General features: G+C 35.6%; 1 protein-coding gene across 6 annotated transcripts in view; it reads right to left on the bottom strand.

Moving 5' to 3' along the window:
• Positions 1-25,153, bottom strand: part of HECTD1 (HECT domain E3 ubiquitin protein ligase 1) — a 90,844-nt gene that overhangs the window by 59,596 nt on the left and 6,095 nt on the right. For all 6 annotated transcript variants that reach the window (XM_077772721.1, XM_077772722.1, XM_077772723.1 and 3 more), the window contains exons 3-10: positions 10,236-10,470; positions 6,641-6,868; positions 5,308-5,589; positions 4,945-5,215; positions 4,364-4,440; positions 4,180-4,278; positions 1,419-1,533; positions 578-752 (exon numbers count right to left, since the gene is read on the bottom strand). In XM_077772721.1, coding sequence (XP_077628847.1) covers positions 578-752; positions 1,419-1,533; positions 4,180-4,278; positions 4,364-4,440; positions 4,945-5,215; positions 5,308-5,589; positions 6,641-6,868; positions 10,236-10,470 — 1,482 coding nt within the window. The remainder of the gene's footprint in view (positions 1-577; positions 753-1,418; positions 1,534-4,179; positions 4,279-4,363; positions 4,441-4,944; positions 5,216-5,307; positions 5,590-6,640; positions 6,869-10,235; positions 10,471-25,153) is intronic.

The following is a 25,153-nucleotide window of genomic DNA, read 5'->3' as shown; positions in this document are numbered from 1 at the left end:
CGCGGGATCATGACCTGAGCTGAAGTCAGACGCTCAACCGACCGAGCCACCCACATGCCCCTAAATCTCCCTTCTAAATAAAATTTTCTCCAATGTGCACAGCCCGATTAGCTATCCAGAGAACTTGATGGTATGTCTAATCACTCACTACTCTATATTATTACTCACATCTTCCTCACTAATCTTCAAGGGTACTGTAAACTGAAGTCAAGTCCCCTTTATTTGGGTAACTCTTCCAATAACCATCTCATGCTGCCTGTATCAAAAAGTCTTCCATAAGGAAAAATAAATGTTCGCTGTACTTACAAAATTTCTCTAGAGTTGATATTCAGCGACCTACAAAAACTCTCAGGAATCTAGTCTTCACTTTCTAAACTCCTCTAAGTCAGATAATCAGCAGAAGAGACTGGACTCTCCAATCAAATTTCCAATCTTACTTCTTATGATACCTAACAATCTAATTTATAATACCTTTTCAACATTAAAATAATGTTTAATCCTCTGGGAAGAGGGAGATAAATAGTATAAAAATGGCATAATAATTTAACTAGTAAACACAAATACTATGAATAACTACCTTATCGAAGGCAGCATAGTTTGCTGAAATGTCTGTGCAAACACTGGCAATAACCTTTTCAAGTATATGGGTGCCATTTCCGGATCTCCTTTTGGCTCATTACATTCTTCTTCATCTTTGTTTGTATCTTTCTTTTTCTTATCATCTCCTTTATTAACTGGACACATCCAATCACCTGCAGATAAATAGCGTTCAATAAATAAATTTCTGGAAACTTCTCCTCTCAATGAAGAAAAAAAAAACCATTAAGATGTACCCAATTTCAAACTATAATTATCCCTAATTAACAATATTGAATTGAAATTAAGATATTGTATCTATCAAAGGTATTCGTAAGAATACTGCCATTCCAATTTTTTGTATATATGCTGCCAAAGCAAGCAAAAGAATACTAAAGAACGTTAGTCCCACCAACAAACTGAATCTCAACTTAAGGAAATTATTTTGGATATTCCACTTGCTTCCAGAAATTTTTTCATAAAGGCTCTGCATTCATCTACTCTGTGAAAACTTGAAAATTTGGTCAAAGTATTTCATCTACACGATACCCAAATATTCTTTAGGACAGTCTCATGCCCCTTAAACTTTTGATTCTGTCATTCTGGAATCATGGACGCACAATCCCAAAGTACTCTAAACAGCACACTATTAAAGGTTTATCAAATGTGAAAGTCTATGTATGTAATTACATGACTTCAGAGAAATAATTCATTTATAGAATGTTTTTATATGTATATATATATATATATATAGTGCTGTCTGTAGAAGTGAAGCTATGTCTGTAAAAGTGAAGCTGGAAAGTAACAGCAGATGGCTTAAAAGCAAAGATTTTACCACTCACCTGGAGACTGAAGAATAGCTACTACTTCACTGTGGCCCCTTTCCCGAGCTTTATCTAATGGAGTTTTCCCATCTTCATCTCTCAGATCTGGGTTTGCACCATGCCGTAACAGAGTCTAGAAAAGTGAAGCATGTAATTTGAATATAAGAACTGACACCTAATTTCTTCAATATCCAACTCTGCAATCATTAGATTGTACCCAAAGATTTCAGATTCTCATAATTACTTAAAGCAGGCAGCAACTCAAATCACTACTTTTTTGCACATATCACCTTAAAAGTAGTCTATCTATATCTTGAAAATACTACAGATTTATTTCACTTAGTTATTTATTAACAACACAAATTAAGTATATTCACATCTGAACCTATCATCTTCTCCATCAAACTCCTCCTCCCAATTTTTTAACACAGAGGTACTAGTGTAAGTTTGTGACATGGTAATTTCCTCATTTCCTATATAGTACCAATTACCAAGTTAAATCAATTCTCCTAGAACAAACTACAAAATTTATGTCTTAAATACTAATTCACACTGTTCACTTTTTTTTTTTTTTTTTAATGTTTGAGAGAGAGACAGAGTGCAAGTAAAGGAGGGGCAGAGAAAGAGGGAGAGAGAATCTCCAGATTCTCTAGTCCCAGACATGGGACTGGATCTCATGAACTGTGAGATCATGACCTGAGATGAAACCAAGAGTTGAACACTTAACCAAATGAGTCACACAGGTGCCCCTACTGTTCATTCATTTTTAATGGACACTGGACTCTCTCCCTAGCAGACTGTAAGTTCTTCTGAACAGAGAACGCATCTCATGTTTTTCTTATCAGCCTCAGAGCTGCAGCTTTTTAAACCTCAGGATGATGTAATAGATATATCTGTCAAATAAGTGAATACATATACACATCTTGAAAGTATTTGTACTGGCTAAAAAATCCAAACTGCTGGGGTTTGAATCATAATAATTCAGTATTTTACCAAATCTAGGATGCCACAGATGATATATCATTAATTACCATTAAGAAAGAAAAAAATGACAGTTAAATTATGCAACATGCTTTCTTGTTGCTTAGATTTTTTAAATTTATTGAAAGAACTTTCTTAAACTTGGGATTTTTGTCACACATTACCTGAACAAACATAAAATAAGAAAATATAAATGAACTATAAGGTATTCTGAAACCTCTTCACATTCTGAGCACAATTCTTTATAATTAATTACCTTTTGATTCAAAATCAACATTTGTATCTCTACAAACAATGCTATCATCTGTGTCATAAAGAGCACTAATGAAGCAGCATTTCTGAGTGGTCCTCTATCAGACAGGATTTTTTAGTGAAATTACTAAAACCATTTCACAGTTTTTGATGCATGAACAGGTAATGATACCTATGCTGCAATTTCTATTGGGTCAACAACAATTATACATTTCCTATTTAAGAGATGTTAAAATGTGTATGGAGGGGGAAGAGGGAAAGTGGCGGTGTATCAAAGAATCAATTAAAACCAGAAGAATCTATGAAGATTAAATGGTAAGACATGTTAAATACCTAAGACACTGGCTAGCACAGAGTAAGTGCTCAGTGAGTACTCCCTCTCCCTATCATATCATTATTAGTAATAGCAGCTATTGGTCACTGTAGACTGATGTATAACCAGGACAGGTTAGGGTTAGATACAATTCATTTGGCTCTTTCTCTCCCACTCAAACACTCATAACCGCAAAACAGTATAGGTCAAAAGAAAAAGGGTCAATAAAAATTTTTTATTATCCTCAGAAGCACCAATGTCTCTAAAAACTAACCAACTCAAATTGACAGAATTTGTCCTTGAAGAAAACACCTTTCCTAGGTTAGAAAGCTAAGTTGTTACCCCAAATTTTCTGATAGTGTAAAGACGACAATAACAGCAACAATCATTTGAGCATTTACGATGTGTTGACTACACTGTTTTTCATGTAGTTTTTTCTAATTATAACAATAATCATGCTATGAATATACATACATTTAGCTGATAAAACTGCAAGTCAAATTTTTGCCCAAGGCTACAACAACCTTTTTGCTAATAAGTTGAAGCTTGAATCCAAGTGTGCCTGACTTAGTAGCAGACTATCATTGCACTGTGCCAAATTACTTCACAATATGAAAATTCTAGAGATCTAAATCACTCTCACATTTGGTTCAATTCAACCCTTATCATTTGACCTTGCTGGACCTCAATTTCTCTCCTAACTGTAAAAAGAACTTTCCAAAGTCCTTTGCTAATCTAAGAGTCAAAAATATTATGATTCTTCAGCAAATAAGTTATTTGCTTTAATGATAAATAAAAATAACACAAATATGTACAGTTACTTGGTGCCAAGAGTAAGAAAGACAAAGTGTTTAGCAACAGGGGACTAGCTGAATAAATTGGTAGTATATCCACTCAGGATAAGTATACACATGTAAAAAAGTTACGCAAATACTAAAAGGAAAAGGTATTCAATATATACTGTTAAATGAAAAAAGCATAGATCAGTGTATGTAACATGTTACATTTTGTATGAGGAGGGAATAAGCATATATTTATTTTTGTCTGTATCTGTTAAGAAACACTAAAATATAAACAAAAAATACTTACCTACAATGAGCAATGGGGAATGGAGTGAATGGAGATGGCATGGAAGCATGACTTAATCAGAATAAAAGTTTTTAAATCCATTCTAATTTTGGAACCATGTAAATGTTAAATATTAAGTTAATAATTTAAAAACCTGGATTTTACCTTTGCTACTTGAGGTCTTCCAAAACATGCAGCATAATGTAATGATGATGACCTTTGACCCCTATTAACATCAGCACCTCTTTCACAAAGAAATTCTACCTGTAAAATTATGAAGAATCATAAAGTTGCCTTATTAACAGTTCTATCTTTGATTTAAAACACAAGCTTTTATTTATCAGCTTACCATTTCCTGAGTTCCAAAAGCAGAGGCCCAGTTTAATAGAGTCTGACCCACATCATCCATAAAATTTACTTCAAAGGCTGGAAGTTTGAAGGAGAAAAATAAATTTTTAAAAGTCTAACAAAATAATACCAAACTTCTCTAAGTGGGAACCATTTAAAGATTGTTATTAATAACCACTAAAGACACGGCCAATTTTAAACACATAAGTCAACTATACAGTAGTAAATAACTTACAAATAAATTCTGCTAAGAAAAAGTATTCTAAAATGTTTAAATCACCGAGGATTCACAAGGCTTTAAGCCTTAAACTTACAATAAAAATAAAAAAAAAACTAAATATGTAACACAACTCAACAGGATACAAGTTTCCTTTACTCATTTAATAGGCATTTACTCCGGTCTTACCATGCACCAGGCTGATAATTATATACATGGGTAGAGGATACAGAAGTGGATGGCCACTCTATTTAATCTGGCTCAAGTGCTAAAAATACTGTCCATAATCTAAAAACTAGAAATTGCCCATATAATTCCTTATCTCATACAGTTTTCTCTTTATACTTAAAAAAATATTTTCCGACCTCCTGTGTCAATTGCATCTATAAGTGCATCGGTATCTTTACTTCGAATACAGTCTATAAGCTGCCGATGTGAGCGCTCCCCAGAGCTATCCAATCTCCGAAGTCCTGGGATTCTGCCTGTAGATCCAGCACTAGACTTTGGCAAAGCTTTTCGTCCTTCAAATAACAGCACCAAGAGAAGGTCAACCAAACGCATGGTATCAAGCACACATCTTTCATCACCCTGCAATGCACTTTCAATTGAATCTGGAAGTTCCGACCTCAGGAGATCCTAGAAAGGGAATGGGAGAAAAGTTTAACATGTTTGTATTAAATAAAAACACTTTTTCTGAAAGAGTACAAAAGATTCAAAAACACTCTTACGTGTGTGACTACTGGAGAGCCTCTGCAAAGTGTTGAGAGCAGACTTACAATTGTTGACACCTGGTTACTCAATTTGGAATCTGCAGCTGTGGAAGGCGCTCCTGTAGTGCTACGACCTGGTTTACAAGCTGATGATGGCCCTGATACAGTACCACCAGCAGCAGCCATGCGAGATAACAGCTCCTCAGTTAATCCATGCTTGGCTAATGGAGCTGGATCAACACCACGACGGGTAAATCGGTCAGCTAGTGATGCAAAACACCGCAGAGCTCCATCTGAAACCTAATGATGTAAAGAATACACATATGGATAAAATCCACCTAAGAAGGGCTAGAGGCTGGTACTGCTAATTTCATCACTTAGATTATAAGAAAGGCAGAAAGGCAGCTACAGAAAACATATAAGGTTTAGAGTTTAATTCTGACTTCACATTCTGCTAACTCTATGACCTACGGATGTTACTTAACTGCTTAAGGTGCCAGTTCCCTTATATGTGAAATGGGGATAATAGTATTTATACTTCACTGTCCAATCTTAAATAAGATGACATATCATAAGATAATATATCTAAAGAATCCAGATGGGCAGTGAAAGCTAATATTATTATTATGAACAACTCTGCCAACATAATCAATGAATAACCAAAAATGACTAAATGGAAGAGTAAAAAGGCATTTCAAAGTCCAGTTCTATTTTCTAAAGTATGCTCACTCAAAAAAACTTTACACGTATAAGATTTTAAATACTGTGTTATTTTACTTCAATGAGAACAATCTTTAAGTTAACAAAATTGTGCTGAGTCATCAAATCACACGGAGTATAAGGTAGCTTTAAAATCTACATATATTTCTGAAATGTTTAAATTTTACAAATAAACATATCATGTTTATAATTTAAAACATTTGGGGGCACCTGGGTGGCTCAGTTGGTTAAATATGTGACTTCAGCTCTGGTCATGATTTCACAGTTGGTGAGTTTGAGCCCCGCATCAGGCTCTCTGCTGACAGCTTGGAGCCTGGAGCCTGCTTTGGATTCTATGTCTCCCCCTCTCTCTGCCACTCCCCTGTGCTCGCTAGCTCTCTCTCCTTCTCTCTCTCTCTCTCTCTCCCCCTCTCAAAAATAAACATTTTTAAAAATTTTTAATAGAAAATATTTCACTGCTGAAACAAAAAAAGAATTACTATATAGAAATATAAAATGAGAAAAAGAAAAAAAAAAGAACTACCTCTACTTCATCAAGTGAAAAGTTCAAACAACAGTATATCACAGTTATAGAGTATAACTCTATACAATCACTTTTTGAATACAAAGTATACAACAGCAATCTCTTTACCTGATGATCCTCATGTTTTAATAAACTAGATAGAGATTCCACACAAATTTCTAAAGAAGAATCTTGAGGTTCCATTTTGCCACAGAGTCTTGATACCACAGCCATGGCAGAGTGCAACGTATCTTTATGAACCAGGTGTCCACTGTCACGAATGAAGGTAAGCACACAATTTAAGCCACCAGCCTCGAAGACTGCTCCTGACTCACGAGTACATATCAGTTCTAACACCTACAATAGTAAAACAAAATTAACAGAAGAATACAGTAAGTCCAGTTTTAATTTTCTAGCATCATAGAAAACCTAATGCACCTTCTAAGTTAATTAGTAGCCATACTTTAGAAAGTAGAGCAAAACAAAGTATTATATTTAATTTAGCCCAATATATGCAAGGCGTCATCATTTCAAGTGTTATCAATGTTAAAAATTGATGGGGCACCTGGGTGGCTCAGTCAGTTAAGCGTCTGACTTCAGCTCAGGGCATGATCTCATGGTTCGTGAGTATGAGCCCCACATCAGGCTTTGTCCTAACAGCTCAGAGCTTGGAGCCAGTTTTAGATTCTGTGTCTCCCTCTCTCTCTCTGCCTCCTGCTCCCTGTGTCTCTCTCTCTCTCAAGATAAAATAAAAAATGATTTTAAAAAATTGTTTTAATGTTAAAATTGATTTGGGGCACATGCGTGGCTTATTTGGTTGAGGGTCTGACTTCAGCTCAGGTCATGATCTCATGGTTCGTGAGCTTCAGCCCCACACAGGGCTCACTGCTGTCAGTCTGTCAGCTGGAGCCCACTTCGGATCCTCTATCCCCCATCTCTGCCCCTCCCCCTCTTGCCCTCTCCCAAAAAATATTGAAAAAAAATTTATATTTTTATCAATATATCAATATTGATATTGATATATTGATAAAATTGATAATTGATATTGATAAAATATATTTTATCAATATAATTGATATATATTACATTATGTTATGTATTAAGTTTTCAAAACCCCATTTATGTTTCATATTTATAGCACATCTTTATTTGGCAGAGCCACATTTGAAATGTCCTATATGGCTACCATGTTGGACACTATCACTTTAGATGGTAAAGACTACATAGCAAGCTAAGGAACTACAGTAACTGAGCAAAAGTTTATAAAGGTCCTAGACATTTAAAAAAAATCATTAAATGCTTGCTATTACATTATTCATTATCCTCACACTCTATGAAAGTCAAAACATTAAAAAAAACCAACTTTGATTTTCTAAATTATGGTGTTTAAGGAGTTCGGGTAGAACTAATGAGTTAACAGGGTCCACAGATCTTATGGGCATACCAGAAATTTAAACTATTCTTTAAGCAAGAAAAAAATGTTATTTTTTTAAGCAAGAAAAATATTTTCAGCATAAAAATAATATGATCAGGTTTCTAGTTAATAATTGGGAATGGGGCACAGAAAGAGCGTAGATGCAAGTGCAAAAAAAATTCAAGCACGAATATTTAAGAGATGAGAGCTTCACTAAGGCAATAATAGAGACAAACAAAAGGAAACAAATCAGAAAAGCACTTGATTATTAAATACATGTGTGGAGTGGTAAAAAAAGAAATAAAGGATAAAGCACAGGTTTCTGTTTAGAGTGGGTGAAGTTGATGCCAATTATCAAAATAACTGTATCTGTAGTGAAAGATCATGAATTCAGACATCTGGTTGGAGCTGTCCAACAAGCCTTTGAATGTGGAGTCTAGAACTCAAGTGAGAGGTCAGATCTACAGGTAAGAATGTATAACTGGTATTGGTGCTGATAGATAAGACTGCCTAGGCAAAGTTATATAGTTTTAAGATGGTAAAAAAAAAAAAAAACTTATAAAATATCACCACTAAAGAATATATCAGTAACAATAATCTGTAAAAGAAACAGAAAAAGGGAGAGCAGGGTGTAAAGAAAGACTTTGAAAATATGAGTCAGTGAATAAATCTACAGACGAAGAGGCAGAAAATCAAGACAGTAACACCTACAACACCAGTTCTCAAGTGTAGAGAAGACATTTCTAGCAATCTTTGAAGTAAAAATTTTTCCTAATACTAATACCATGACTGTAACTATCTTTTTCATTCTCATTCTCTCAGGAGTGTACAGAATATATAGCAACAGACTGAATGCAGAAGTAGATATGACGATCCACCTGTCTTCTATTAAGCCAGACACTATCAAAGAGACATACAAAAATGCTTAACAATGCTACAGTTCTACTAATTTCTATTTGTTCAAGAAATAATTATTTTAATTAACAGGGGCACCTGAATGGCTCAGTTGGTTAAGCTTCCAACTTCAGCTCAGGTCATGATCTCAGTTGGAGCCTGCTTCAGATTCTATGTCTTCCTCTCTCTCTCTGCCCCTCTCCAGCTTGCTCTCTGTCTCTCTCTCAAAAATTAAATTAAAAAATAATAAAACATTTTTTAAGTGTACATTAACATATGATTTTATTTTTAGATAAATATATATGTTAAATTTCTGTTTTAATATCTAATATAGTAGGTATAAAATAGACATATAACCTACATAAATAAAAGCTCTTTGAGGGCCCCTCAATAATAAGACTTGTAAAAAAAATAAAATAAAATAAAATAAATAAGACTTGTAAAGGGGTCCTGAGACAGAAAGTTTGAAAACTGCTGACCTAGAGAAGCAAGAATCTTAAGAAGAATGAAATAGGAATCATGAAAAGAAAAGCACAAAATCTACCTGTGTTGATTATGTACATCTAATAAACTACTAGCCCAGTACTGGTGGGTTGTATAAACAAAGTTTATAATTGGCCCAACAGGAATGAAAACAAAACAGCTAACTCTAAAGGAAGTACAGAAAAATGGTTAGGGGTACCGCGGTTCAGTCGGTTAAGCATCCAACTTTTGAACTCTGCTCAGGTCATGATCCTGGAGGAATCGAGTCCCACAGGACGCTCTGTGTTGGGTGTGGAGCTTGCTTAGGATTCTCATTCCCCACCCCAACCCCCCCAATTAAAAAGGGAAGCGGAGGGGAGGGAGAAAAATGGTTACATCCATGGGCCCCAGAACCAGACTTCCTAATGTTCAAACTCCTCATCTTCAAATCTTGACTGTGCCACAAACGAATGTATTAACCCCAACGAAGTTACTCAATGTCAGTATGCTTGAATTATCTGAGAAAGAGGAATGCTGATATTAGTACCTCATATGAAGTTGTCATGAAGGTTTAAATAAGTTACACATGTAAAGTGTTCAGTATAATAATGTCTGGCTCCAAAAGTCACTGTTATTTGTGGCTTTTGTTACTGCTTTTTCAGAGAAAATCATTTTGGCTAAGAACAGGGATAACCTATCTCAAAATGTTAGTGGCTACCTGAAACCCAAAAGCCAGCCAGAAGAGCATGAGCAGTGACCTACAATTTCCTTCAAAGATAAGATTTCTTTTCCCAAACCAAACAGGATCTTGTCTGGTGCCATGAGGACGGTGACTTCCAGTGTTGACAACCACTCTCAATAAAGAATAACAAAAGAATTTTTCTTTTTTTAACAAACTATATTTTTTATTCTCTAAGTGATCTTCAAATGGGCCAATAAATAATTAAGACTTACCTTTACACATTGTTCAGCTAAGTCTCTGCTAGTCCTGTTGTTAAGTTCGACCACAACTAAACGATTACAAAGTGCTTTTATAGCTCCATCGACCCCAACGATCCTCCGAGTGCATTCTGCAGATACATCCAGGTAGTATGTGATGGCACGGGCTGTCACCTCCAACACATTGTCTGGAGCACTTTCATCAAGAAAAATTTTGCAGAGGGCTGGTAAGAAAGTGCGAGGAGGACATCTGTAGTGAAAAAAATCATATTACACCTAGAATTACTAAATTCTTAATATCAAAATATTAAGAAAATATAAAAAGTGTAACATAATACAGCATGTTCTCTACTGTGCCTGCATGTGTATTAGGCAGTATTTCTCACAATGCTTTTGTTTCTTTAACAATACTTATATGCTAATTTCATCACTGCTGAAAATATCCAGTTAACAGTTTAAAGTGGCAGCATTATATTGAAACCACATTAAAAAAATTTCTATTCGTGGCGCATGGGTGGCTTAGTCGGTTAAGCGTCTGACTTTCGCTTAGGTCATGATCTCACGGATCGTGGGTTCGAGCCCCGCGTCGGGCTCTGTGCTGACAGCTAGCTCAGAGCCTGGAGCCTACTTCGTATTCTGTGTCTCCCTCTCTCTCTGGCCCTCCCCTGCTCATGCTGTCTCTATCTCTCTCAGAAATAAATAAAAACATTAAAAAAAAAATTTCTACTCAATACTCAGCTCAAACCTCAACTGCCCTGTAAAACCTTCTCCACCCTCCTCATATAGCTAAGTGGTACTTTCATGACCCTAAAACCTCATACAAACAATGCACATGCTATCTAATCTATCACTTTATTTCCTTATTTACATTGAAAGGTCCTGAAGGCCAGGAACATTGTTCAATTCATGTTTTATGGGAACAAGTGCTGATCTGGGGTTTAACAGACAAGGGAAAAACATACAACAACTTTGTAATCTTTCTGGTCCTATTTCCCCATTTGTAAAGCAAAGATAATATCTAAAGAATACCTACTTTATATGGACGTTACGAAAATTAAATAAAATTATATAAACACTTAGCTCAGTACACTGAAACCATATTAAACTAATTAACATTAGCTCTCCCTCCCTTCCATGAATAGTCTAATCCCTCCTAATAATAAACCTGAATAAGACAGTTTTATCAAAAGTAGAATTTGTGAGGCACCAATAAAAATCCCCTCTATTTTATCAGCACTTAAAATATGAAAGACCATGATTTACATTTAGTAGAAATCTCAGTTACATGAAATCAAATACATTATTCTAACTTCTCTGCACAAACTAAGCTTTAAATGCACTACAGATAACACAAAAGGTAATGTGCCCTAAATGTTTTAGTGGAATTACTTTTTTCTCCAAATTTTTGTGTGCTTATCTTCGATAGCTTTTTAAAACTATCTGTATGAACATCAAGGCAACTCTACTCTTTAATATCTGCTTAGATGATCTTAACTGAAGGAGTCCACCAGCAGGAATACTACCAAAAGATTTCAGATCTCTTGCAGAGGCGCCTGGATGGCTTAGTCTGTTAAGCGTGAGACTCTTGATCTCAGCTCAGATCATGATATCTCAATTCATGAGACTGAGCCCTTCATAGTGCTGTCACAGCGTGGAGCCTGCTCGGGATTCTTTCTCTAGTTCTCCATCTCCGCCCCACCCTCTCTCTCTGTGCCCCTCCTCTGCTAGCACTCTCTCTCTCAAAATAAACTTAAAAAAAAATCTCTTGCATTCAGTGATGGATCAGTCATTGATTAAACACAGATGGTTTTTATTAGTCCACAACATTAGCAATCTATGTCACACAGTCACTTTCCTGAGGAGGAAATGCTTTGAGGCTACGTTATAGGAGACGGTCCTCTAGCTCTCAGGTAAGATCAGAAGACTCACTAGCATATCAGAATCTTAAAGCACTTTTGCTGCTGTCTACCTATGTTTATTATTTTGTTTATTAATGTTTATAATGTTATTATAATGTATATAATGTTATTATATATTATATAAACATTATATATAATGTTTATAATGTTTATAATGTTATTATAATGTATATAATGTTATTATATATTATATAAACATTATATATAATGTTTATAATGTTTATAATGTTATTATAATGTATATAATGTTATTATATATTATTAATGTTTATTTATTAATGTTTATTTATTTTGACAGATAGGAAGGATACTCACAGATGCGTGTGCACATGCAGGGGAGGGACAGAGAGGGAGAAAGAGAATCCCAGGTAGGCTCTGCATCATTAGCACAGAACCCAAAGTGGCACTCAAACCCAGAAACTGTGAGATTATGACCAAAGCTGAAATCAAGAGTTAGACACTCCACTGACTGAGCCCCCCAGGCACCCCCACAACATAGTCTTAAAAACTAATTTTTTTTCTTTAGAAAACAGTAACTTTTGAACTAAGAATAAGATGCTGAAGCTTACAATCTTTGATTCAAATGACAAGAATTGATCTACCATATGCTTTATGTTAAAAATTTTTTTAATTAGTCATCTTTGTTACCCAGCACAAAAATTGCCCACCAAAAAGTAAGCAGAAAACAAATGATTAGTATAACTTTTCTATATTTCATGGGGAAATGTAGTATTTGCCAATTTGGGGACTATGTTCCCTGCTGTATTCTCCAAAATATGAGAAATCTTCTGAACAAGTATGGATAAGGGCCAGTTTAAAAAAACAAAAAACATGTCAATATTAATGAGCTCTAAAAAGCACAAACCGTTGAAACAACTATACTTATATTACATAAAATTTCATAATGAACTAAAAACAAATTGCTAACAAGTATTCTTTTTTATTTCTTAACATACTCTACTGGCTTTTATTTATTTATTTTTAGTATAGTTGACTAAGAATTTAGTATCATTTTCAGAGAAACCCTATGTTGATAGATCATTCAGCTCAGTCTTTGAATTCAACCTGAACTTTACAGTTCATTAAATAGCACCTTCCTACCTTTAGCAAGACCCCCTAAAGTCCCTTGTTTTTCCCTCCAGCTACCACAACCACAACCTTCCCTGGGACTGATTCCATATCAACATCAACAGGGAATAACTAAGAAACAAAATTAATCAAAGGAAATTAATCTCATTATAAATGACCAGGGGCGCCTGGGTGGCTCAGTCGGTTAAGCATCTGACTTCGGCTCAGGTCATGATCTCACGGTTCGTGGGTTTGAGCCCCACGTGGGGCTCTGTGCTGACAGCTAGCTCAGAGCCTGGAGCCTGTTTCAGATTCTGTGTCGCCCTCTCTCTCTGACCCTCCCCTGCTCATGGTCTCTCTCAGAAATAAATAAAACATTAAAATAAAATGTTTTTAATTTGTAATGACCAACCTTAAACGACCACAATGTCCAATAATTCTGCTACATTTCTTCCATGGTCTACAATGCGTATTTCACACCTTTTCTTTAATTTTCTCCTGGATGTGACTCACTTGGTTTTCAATCTAGCCTCAGTCCTGAACTCCCTAATCTTATCTCTAGCTGGTCTCATCTATTCCATGTATTCATTCATAATGGATGTAAATCTTATCTATATACCATGAAAACTCCCAAAATGTTACCTCCACCACATATCAACTAACTCACAATCACCTCCACTTAGAATTATCACAGGTACCTTAGAAAAGAACGTATCCTAAACAAACTCCTGCTTTATGTGCCTCCACCCCTAAACCACCATTTTTGTGATTATCACGATCATGCAAAAGGCCAGAAACCTGAAAATCACCATCCATAGTTTTTCCCCTATTTTCCTCACATTAGACATCCAATCTACAAGTTAAATCACATCAATCTTCCAGCTAAAATATATCCTAAGTCTGTCCACTTCTCTCAATCATCTTTTACAAAACAACTTCAAACTCTTCTTTGGACTCTTCAAATAGCTACTTAAACATCCATATAAGACATATGCCTAGCATTTGGGTGCCTGGGTGGCTCAGTCGGTTAAGCATCCAACTCTTGATTTCTGTTCAGATCATCATCTCATGGTTTGTGAGTTTGAGCCCCACATTGGGCTCTGCACTTCTAGTTCATTCTCTCTCTCCTTTCCTTGCTCTTCCTGCACTCATGTCCTCTCTCTCTTTTGAGATAAATAAACACTTAATAAAATTAAAACTTTGTTTTATAAAACTTGACTGGCTACACTAAAATTAATAAACTTTTCAAATTAAACACAGAACTATTCAAACCCCCACCAAGAAAATAAGAAAGAACCTAAAGCTGTACACACACACACACACACACACACACATATAAACACTTCAGGATAGGGGTGCCTGGGTGGCTCAGTCGGTTAAGCAGCCGACTTTCGCTTAGGTCACGATCTCGTGGTTCGTGGGTTCAAGCCCCGCGTCGGGCTCTGTGCTGACTGCCAGCTCAGAGCCTGGAGCCTGTTTCAGAGTCTGTCACTCCCTCTCTCTCCGACCCCCCCCTGCTCACACTGTCTCTCTCTCTCCTAGAAATAAATAAAACATTAAAAAAAAATTTTTTTTAAACACTTCAGGATACAGAGAGTCTCTAATTACAATAGCAAAAAACTTATTCTGAAGTAAATTCCAAAATGAATCCAATCATTCATATTTTTTAATAAAATCTATTTTTTTCATTTTTTAAGGTTTATTTATTTATTTTGAAAGAGAGAGAAAGAGAGGCAGGGAGGACAGAGACAGAGAATCCTAAGCAGGCTCTGTGCTATCAGCACAGAGTCTGATGTGGGGATCAAACCCATGAACCACGACCATGACGTGAGCCAAAATCAAGAGTTAGATGTTTAACTGACTGAGCCACCCAGATGTCACCCCAATTATTCATATTTTTTTGTGTATTTCTAACACAGACCTTATTTCTGTATACTTGAAGTAGATACAAAACCATACTGGGCATATATAAACATCATTTTTAAATTTCCATTCCAATTTCTCTTAAAAGATAAAAATCAAAATTTACAAATCTAGTCATTCATTCCTCCAAGGAATAAAAATTTATAACATATCTTCAATTGGATTTTTCAACAATAAACTCTAAAGTTCAAAACAATTCAAAACTACAAGGTCTTCTATCAAAAGCAGTACCGTTTTGAAAGTGGTTCTAAGAAGTCTAAGACGATAATCTTATATACAAACACATTTAGTCAGATTTCTAAAAATAATTAAATATTATTTGAAACAAATAAGGAAACTTTGATTTCCTCTTATATATAATTATGAATTCAAAACTTCAAAAAAGGTATCAGACAAAAATGTACATACAAAGATTTCAGTGATATAAACTATATATCCAATAATAAGGGCATAAAAGTCTATGACATAATCATATGACAGATTTGCAGGTTTTATTAAGGTACTTACTGAAAACATGATACAAGTATTGTTTAAAAGAAGCATAAAATATATGAAAAAATCATAACCATTAGTGTTTGTATAAAAATATGCTGAGAAAAAACTAGAGGAAAAAGTTAAAATGGCTTACTTCTAGATGATGCAATTACAGATAATTTCTCTAAAAATTAGAGAAATTCTAAGCTTCTTTAAACTTTTCCGATTTTTCCAAATTTCTCATTCTCTAAGCTTTTCTGACTTTTTTCAAATTTTTGAAACAAATGTATTTTGTAATTCCCAGAAAATAAATTTATAGTTTGGGGCAAGTCAACTTCAATAAGCTTATTACAGCCTATATCTCCCAATGATTACACCAAAAGCCTTGGACAAAACAAACAAGCAACTGAGGCACCTGGGTGGCTCAGTCAGTTAAGCATCTGACTCTTAATCACAGCTCAGGTCAGGATCTCATAGTTCTTAAATTCAAGTCCAACGTCAGGGTCTGCACTGACGGCACAGAGCCTGTTGGGATTCTGTGTCTCCCTCTCTCTGTGCCTCCCCTGCTTGTGTTCTCTATCTCTCAAAACAAATAAATAAATTTTAAAAAATAAACAAAAACAGGAGTAACTATCTGAGGATTCTGAAAAGTACACAGCAGATGCAGTGGGGCAGGAAGTCAAACCTTAAATAAAGACCCATGATAGAAGTGAGTTTCAAGGGCTTTTTCCTTTCCTCTTTTCTTTCCTGGTTTGACCCCTGGATGAGGCAAGCCTCTAAAATATACAGCAGGAGCACAGACATAAACTCAGAGAGAACCAAGACAGAGGGTCTCTGTTAGTCAGAGAGTGTGAGAAGAAAGTCCTGAGGCTTGGTACTCCTTGTCTGGCTCAAAGGCTAGCCCCAGAGTTAAGCCTTATCAAACTAAACCCTGAGTGACACAAGCACAGTGCAGTGGAGGTGGCCCGAGCATCTAAGGCCTTGCAGAGAACGAGGAACTAAGAAAAGGGCCCCCTATGGTCAAAAGAGCATGAGAAGAATCCTGCTATCTTCTTTTTTTCTAATACTTTCACCTTGAGGGGAGTCTAGTCTAGTTCCAGGCCAAGAGGAAAGGAGAGTGGAGGGTGGGAAGAAGTGTTAGCTATCACATCAAGAGAGTCTCAGTTTTCTAGCTAGAACACTAGTAAAAAAAAAAAAAGGGGGGGGGCTCTAGGTAGTCAAAAGATACAGGGGAAATCTCAGAGAAGAAAGAGCAAACAAAGGATCCCCGACACAAATCCTAAACTTACCTCCAAACTGCACCATGGAGGAGAGCTGAAGAACAGCATCAAAGACTTTGACAACTAAATTATGATATAATCCACCATCCAAGTCCCAGATTATACTCAGAATGACACATGTACAGAGCAGACCCAAACACCATAACAAAGGCTAGGAAAATCACAGACATTGGAACCACTACCTACAGAGAGCAAGACAGAACTTGCAATCTAAATCTAACCAGGTTGACTACATACCAATACAAAATAACAAAATCAACATTATCTCCAGAGGATTTTTTATAAAACCCAGGGAATATAATATAATCACAACATAATATCCCAAATATCAATATAACTTGAAACACAAAGAATCAATACAATCTCATCCATCCAACTCAAGAAAAATGACAGCCAACAGATGCAAGCCTGAAACAATCTGGATGTTAAAATTATCAGAGAGGATTCTAAATCAGGTCTTATAACTATACTATATTACAAGAGGTAAATGTGAACATTCTTGAAATGACTGGAAATAGAAGTTTTCAGCAGAGAAACAAAAAGTTTATAAAAAAAAAGTCAAATAAAAGTTTTAGAAATAAAAAGCACAATTTGTGAGGGGAAAAAATCCTCACTAGATGGAACAGAGAGTGAAAAGACTGGGAGAAAAAAAGGGAGAAATCTTAGGAACCTGAGGAAGCATATCAAAAAATGTGACATTTGTGCCACTAAAGTCCCAGAAGGAAAGGAAAAAAATGACTATAGAAAATAGATTTGAAGAAGAAACTTCCCAAATTTAGTGAAAGACATACAGATTCAAGAAGCTCAGCAAACCTCTAATAAGACAAATTCAAACACAACCATGCATAAACAAATCATAATCAAATAGCAAAAGGAGCAAGGGGAAAACAACACAAAGAAACAAACATTAGAATGAATGCAGATTTTGCCTCAGAGACCATAAAGGCGAAAAAACAGTGGAATAATATCTTTAAAATGCTGAAAAGAACTGTCAACCCAGAATTCCAGTTAGAATTATATCCAGTAAGAGTATCTTCATAGCATAAAGGCAAAATAAAGATATTCTCAGATGAAGGGAGTCTAAGAAAGCTCATCAGCAGCAGACTTCCCTAAAAGAAATATTAAAGAAAGTTCCACAAAATGAAAGAAAACCATACCAGAGAGATACATGGAACTTTACAGGAATTAAGGAAGAACAACAGAAATAATAAATTCATAGGTAAATATAATAGATTATTTTTCTATTAACCTGTTTAAAGTGAAAATTGTAACACTGTATCTTGAGATTTTCAATGTATATAAATTTAAAACACATGAAAATTATAACATAGGGGTGGTAGAAGGTAAAGGGACCTACATAGTTGTAAGACTTCTTCATTTTACTTTAAATAATGAAATACTGATTCATAGTTAAATGCAATTCCTAGAGCAACTGTTAAGAAAATATAAAGGGATGGGGGTGCCTGGATGGCTCAGTCGGTTTAGTGTCTGACTTTGGTCAGGTCATATTGATGGGTTTGAGCCCTGTGTCAGGCTCTGTGCTAATAGCCCGCTTCAGATTGTGTCTCCCTCTCTCTCTGCCCCTCCCCTGCTCACATTGTCTCTCTCTCTGTCTCTCTCTCTCAATGAATAAACATTTAAATTTAAAAAAAAAAAAGAAAAAGAAAAAGAATTAAGTAACCTAAACAGTCCTCTACTACAGAATTAGTTATAAAAACCTTCAAACATTATCAGTTTATTCCTACGGATTGTGCTTTTGGTGTTTAAGAAATATTTGCCTAACCTAGGGTCACAAAGGTTATTTCCTATGTTTTCTTCTAGAGGTTTTATAGTTTGAGATTTAACATTTAAGTCTATGATTCATTTTAAGTTTATTTTTGTATAGTGTGGGATATGAATCACAGTTAAGTTTTCTTTTTTCCATATGGATACTCATTGTTCCAGCAGCATTAAAAAAAAAAAAAAAAACACTCTACCCTCTTCCACTGAACTCCCTTTGCACCTTTGCTGAAATAAGGTGTCACTGTACGTGAGTCTATTTCTGAACTCTCTGTTCCATTTCATTAATCCACTTAGCTTTACATCAATACCACACTGTTTTGATTACTGTAGCTATATAATAAGAATTTAAATACAGTACCATTAGTCCTCTAACTTAAGTTGTTTTGGCTAGTGTAGGTCCTTTGCATCTCCATATAATTTTGAAATCAGTTTCCGAATTTCTATGTCTTGTCAGATTTTTCTCTAAGAATTTCAGAAGAAATGAAAATTCCTATTTACACAGAAATCTACATGCTCAGGTTTATATCAACTTTGGTCATAATGATCAAAACTAGGAAAACCATTTACCTTCAAGAGGTAAATGGATAAACCACCTTTGGGTTGTATCCATAAAATAGTACTACACAGCAACTGAAAGGAAGCAACTATTACACACACAGCAACATGGATGATTCTCAAATGCAATATACTACATTTAAGAAGCCAGATTCAAAAGGCTACACAATATACGACACTGTGAAAAAGACAAAGCTATAGCATCAGAGAACAAATTACTGAAAGTCAAGCACTGGAGTTGGGGAAGGATTTAACTTCAAAGGTACAGCTCTAGGGAGTATTTTAGGGTGATGGAACTGTTATGCAATTCAATTGTGGTGGTGGTTACATGGTTCTGCATTTGTCAAAACTCAAACTTAACTATAATTTAAATAAATTTAAGAAAAAAAAATAAAGATCATGCAGCCCTCCTTGAATAGCACTGTAAGTATACAAGTATGAAACACAATTTTATTCTCAATTAAAGAGTTTTTCAAAATTTTACTTGCTAAATATTTATCTCCTACTTTATGGGTAGAAATTGTGTTTATACAGTATATTAAACATAGTACTATACTATAATGCCAACTTTAGACCCAAAGGTCTATGTTTCTTAATTAGGAAACATGAAGATTACTCATCTATATGGAACTGTCAGACCAATCAAACCATACAAATGAGATTAAGAAACTTCAGATGAATTCAGATTTAAGCAATGGTTTCCAAAATGCTACCTTCAATGACATCAGAAACTTTCCCTGATGAAAAGCAGAGATAAATTAAAACAACACAAGTTTTCATGAGGTTCCAAAGAGAAATAATGTCCCTTGGGAATTGTAATAGTTTTTATATTATACCATACTTTTTCTAGACTGTATTACTTGAATTTTGGCCAAGATTTCTGAAGACTACAATATAAAATTTAACTTTAAAAAAAATAAAGGAAGTTATGTATAGTGGCAATATTTTACTGAATATGGTCTGTAAATTCTTCATTTCCTTTATATAAAACTAAATCTTAGCTGTAAAAGTCTAATAAATTTGGTTTTGTAAAGATAATAAATAACATCTTTTGAGTCATTTCATCTTTTATTTTACTTTCTTAATTTTTTAAATTTTATTTTAGAGAGAGAAAGAGCATGAGCAGGGGAGAGGGGCAGTGAGAGAGAATCTTAAGCAGCCTCCGCATTCAGCACAAAGTCCCACATGAGGCTCGATCCTGTGACCTGAATTCATGACCTGAGCCAAAATCAGAGTCAGACACTTATCTGACCGAGTCACCCAGGCACCCCTCATCTTTTATTTTATTTTTGTCCCTGCTCTCAGCTTTGACTCTGTGTTGCTTAACTAAAAATAACTCCTGGCATGGCAGTTGAAAATTATGGCCTTCCCTCTCAAAGAAAAAGAAGTAAAATTCCAATACGTAGATTTCCTTTTCTCCAATTAAAATACACACACAAATCTGAATGCAATTCATCCAACAAATATCTATTGAATGACTCTCTATGCCAAGTGCTATGCTAAGTGTTGGGGGGTAGGATACAAAGATGAGTAAGACAGTGCTAAGCTCTGAGGAACTCAAAGGTCTAATAACACAGTCAACAAGTATACAAAGTATACATTATCTACTGCTATAAACTAGAAGAGTTGGGGGTTTTTTTACATTTTAAGGTGGGAGACACTTTGATAAGCCAAAGCTCACTGAAGATCATTATCTATGACACATACCCCCCCCCCCCCCCCCCAGAAGCCAGGGTTAAGAACCTCAGAGAATGGTTCTCATCTTCCAGAGCTCCTTTCTGCTGTCCACTGAAAAAAGTATATAAATAAACAGCTGATTTCTGTAAACAATAATTACTTATTTAACTTTCCAGGATTACATGTATTGGAAATCATGAACATTCTCTACTCAAGAAAGAATCAGCTGCAGGCTGATCAAAAAAGTAATTCTGCTTCCCTATTACTCTGCCATGGGGTAGGTGAAAACAGGAGTTAATATGGAAAAGGCAGGTACATAAATGCAGGAGGGTAGGGAAAATATATATTGTCGCTGTCACTGTTTGTACTATGGAAAATACAATGCTTCTCCTCTTGCATGCTTATTAACTAATTTCAGGACTCCATAAATACTTAGGCATTTTAGGCATAAGTGAGAAACAAGCACAATATAATTTCTTCATTTTGTTCAGTTTCTAGATATTAGCTATTGTATACCAGGCACTATGCTTAGCAACAGAAAAACAAAAGTGGTAGTTATTATGTATCTAATAGTACACCAGCATTTAAATTTTGTCCATTAGGTAAAGACCCAAAAGATTTTATAAAAATAAGCAGTACAATCAAATCAGAATTTTAAGACTCTTTACACCTCAAAAAAGCTGAGGGAAAAGACCATGAATATTTTAAGACTATAACCCTGGGTACAGTCAGCTTGGAGACAAGGTATCTGTTATAAAGCTACTAGCACTATATGAGCATAATAATCTCCCCATACCAATCCGAGATATTGTCACTCTTTTCAGTCTCCTACTTGAGGGAGAAAACAGATGTCATCAGACAGAAATCCCTTCAACTTTTTAACATCAAACCTAAAACATCTGCACTTTATCTTCCCTGTTCTACAACAACAAAAACACTACCTAAAATTTATCTCTCCACCAGTTGATCAGAGCTTTGCTACTAAACTAAGGTATTCTGACCAAGAGCTTCAGCATTATCTGGTAGCATACTAGGAATGCAGACTATTAGGCAGCACACCAAACCAACTGAATCATAACTTGCAGTTTAACAAGATCCCCAGATGATTCACATCACGCACACTGAAGTTTAGAAAGCACTGGTCCTTCATATGAAGACTTTAAGATATTGAGCAGATAAACATAAGGGAAGGGAAGAAAAAATAATATAAAAACAGGGAGAGGGACAAAAATTTATTAAGACTCTTAAATATGGAGAACAATCAGAGAGTTACTAGAAGGGCTGTGGAAGGGGGAATCAGCTAAATGGGTTAAGGGGCATTAAGGAATCTACTCCTGAAATCATTGTTGCACTATATGCTAACTAATTTGGATGTAAATCTAAAAAATAAAAAAATAAAAAATAGGGGTGCCTAGGTGGCTCAGTCAGTTAAGTGTCTGACTTCGGCTCAGGTCATGATCTCACGTTTCGTGGATTCAAGCCCCGCATCAGGCTCTGTGCTGACTGCCAGCTCAGAGCCTGCAGCCTGTTTCTGCGTCTCCCCATCTCTCTGACCCTCCCCTGCTCACACTGTCTCTCTCTCTCTCAGAAATAAAAATAATAATAATAAAAATTTAAAAATTTTTTAAACAAATATAAAAAGCACTGGTCTTAACAGAAGCTACTTTTCTCCCAGTTTCTCAGAATCCTAAACACTGGATATTCCATTCTCTCTCCTACCTCTATAACCTTTAGAAGACAAAACCCTTTAAAAAAAAAAAAGAAGAAGAAGACAAAACCCTACACACCCATTCCAATCTAATTTTTCAAAAAAGTTTTCCATACTCCTCATCTCTATTTCTTCATATCCTACTTACTCCTGGACCAATTCAAAGAGGCCCCTCACCACCACTCCATTCAGCTCTCAGTAAGATCAATGCCCTTAGGGAGTGCCTGGGAGGCTCAGTCAGTTAAGCATTTAAGCGCCCAAGTTGACCTCAGTTGGGTCATGTTTTCTCAGTTTGTGAATTCAAGCCCGATGTTGGACTCTATGCTGGCACTGCAGAGCCCACTTGGGATTCTGTCACTCCCTCTCTCCCCCTCCCCAAATCATGCCCATACTCTCTCAAAATAAATAAACTTAAAGAAAAAAAGATCAGGGCGCCTGGGTGGCTCAGTCGGTTAAGCATCTGACTTAGGCTCAGGTCTTGATATCACAGTTCATGAGTTCCAGCCCTCCATTGGGTTCTGTGCAGACAGCTCAGAGCCTGGAGCCTGTTTCAGATTCTGTGTCTCCCTCTCTCTCTGCCCCTTCCCCGCTCATGCTCTCTCTGTTTCAAAAATAAATTTAAAAAACCTATTAAAATTTAAAAAAGATCAATGCCCTTGAGAATGTAGCTAAAAGACACCTTCAATTTTCACCCTACTTCACCTCTTACCACATTCAACACAGCTGTGCTTTCTCTTTTTGAATCACTCTATTCCTGTGTTGACATGTACACTAATGACGCAAAATCAATGGTGGATGAAACTGCATGAATCAAGGTAGGGGCATTAAACTGTACTACTAGTAACTGGATTCTTCACTGCCAAGCTCTAGCATGAAGGATCAGGGGGAGCCAGTTTCATTACAGAATAACCCTGATGAAGCAAAAATAATTATTTTATTAAATCTCAACCCACAAACACCTATCTTTTTAATATACCACTTGAGAAAATGGAATAAATGTAAAGCACTTTTGCATCCTGAAGAATCGGTTGTGTCAAGGGAAAGCACTTGAGTAACTGTTAGAGAGCTGACTTTTTTCACGCAACACCATTTTCACTTGAAAGAACTTCAGACAAACTATGATTATTCAGACTTGGATATCTGACAAACATTTTCTCAAAACCTAACAAAGTAAGCCTTCCTCTTCAAGGAAAACAACTGACAGTATTTATTGCCAATGATAACATTAAAGCTCACAAGCAAAAATGACAATTTTGGAAAACTTGTATCTGCCACCATGAACGAGACAGCTTCCCAATATTGAAACTTTTCTGATGGTATCAGTATTCACATTAAACAAATAGGAGTTTGTGATACTGTAGAATGACATATGTTAACATGTAGAATATCTGTATAGCTCAGTAAATCAATAACCAGTGCATGCTTGTACAGGCTTTAAAATGGGCAAAAAATCCACTCAAAGTACAAGAGACCAATAAATTTTAATGTAACAGACTACAAAAAGTTCATTGACATGATTCAGAATCCACATTGTAACTAACACTTAAGAAACTATCACTTGTCCAGTTTTGTATGGTGTCAAAGAATATCCCTAATTATGTAAAAAAAAAAAATCATTACAACATTCCTCCCTTTCCAACTACCTCTACGGAGGATTTTTTTTTTTCATACATTTCAATCAAAATACAATGCAACAAACTGAATGTAGAGGCAGCTATGAAAATCCGGCCAAATCCAACCTCATGTTCTTAGCCCCTCAAAACGCTTTCAGTGTTCTCTCTCAATGAATGCCATCATCATCGATTGTAACCTGAATAATCCAAGATACCTCCTTTCTCACTCTCTCATATCCAATCATTCAACAAGTTCTGACTATTTACCCCCTAAATCTATCTCAAATCTATCCACTTCTTTCTACTTCTATTACTACACACCTCTTTCTCTGGATAATAATCTACCAAGTCTATAAGCATTTGTTCTTTCTATTCTCTCCACCTCTACACTCGTTAGAGCAGTTAATGTTTCTGAAAGACAAACGTAATCACATCAGTCACTCTTACAGTACATCATAGTCTTCTACAGTACTGTTATCTCTTAAGATAAAACAAATTTGTAATATATACAAGACTCTATCCCTTCTAGCCTCTACCTTCTACAACACTCTAGAAACCTTTCCTTGTCCCAGTCATAATAGTTTTCTCTAAGTTGCTCAATCACACCATTCTTACCCATTTCAAATCCTTCACACATCACCTCTTCTTGGAACCTTCTTTCTACCTCACCTCTTCATACTTTATCCCATAAACTCTTTCTCATTCTTCGTATCTCTAGGAAAAACCACTTCCTCAAAGGCCACACTGACCACTCCCACCCCTCCAAGTCCATGTCCCTTCTAAATACAGTCATAGCACCCTAGCCTTTTCCTTCATCACATTTATCACCATTTATAACCACAGTTATATTTCTTTAATTATTTAATATCTGCCTTCCCTACTAGACTACTAGGCATCATAAGACCAGAGACGTATGTGTTTTGGTCATCACCCT

Source organism: Crocuta crocuta, unplaced genomic scaffold (assembly GCF_008692635.1).
Source record: "Crocuta crocuta isolate KB4526 unplaced genomic scaffold, BGI_CrCroc_1.0 scaffold116, whole genome shotgun sequence".
NCBI classification, from domain to species: Eukaryota; Metazoa; Chordata; class Mammalia; order Carnivora; family Hyaenidae; genus Crocuta; species Crocuta crocuta.
Note: the sequence above shows the minus strand (reverse complement) of the source record. Positions and strands in the feature narration are given on the sequence as shown.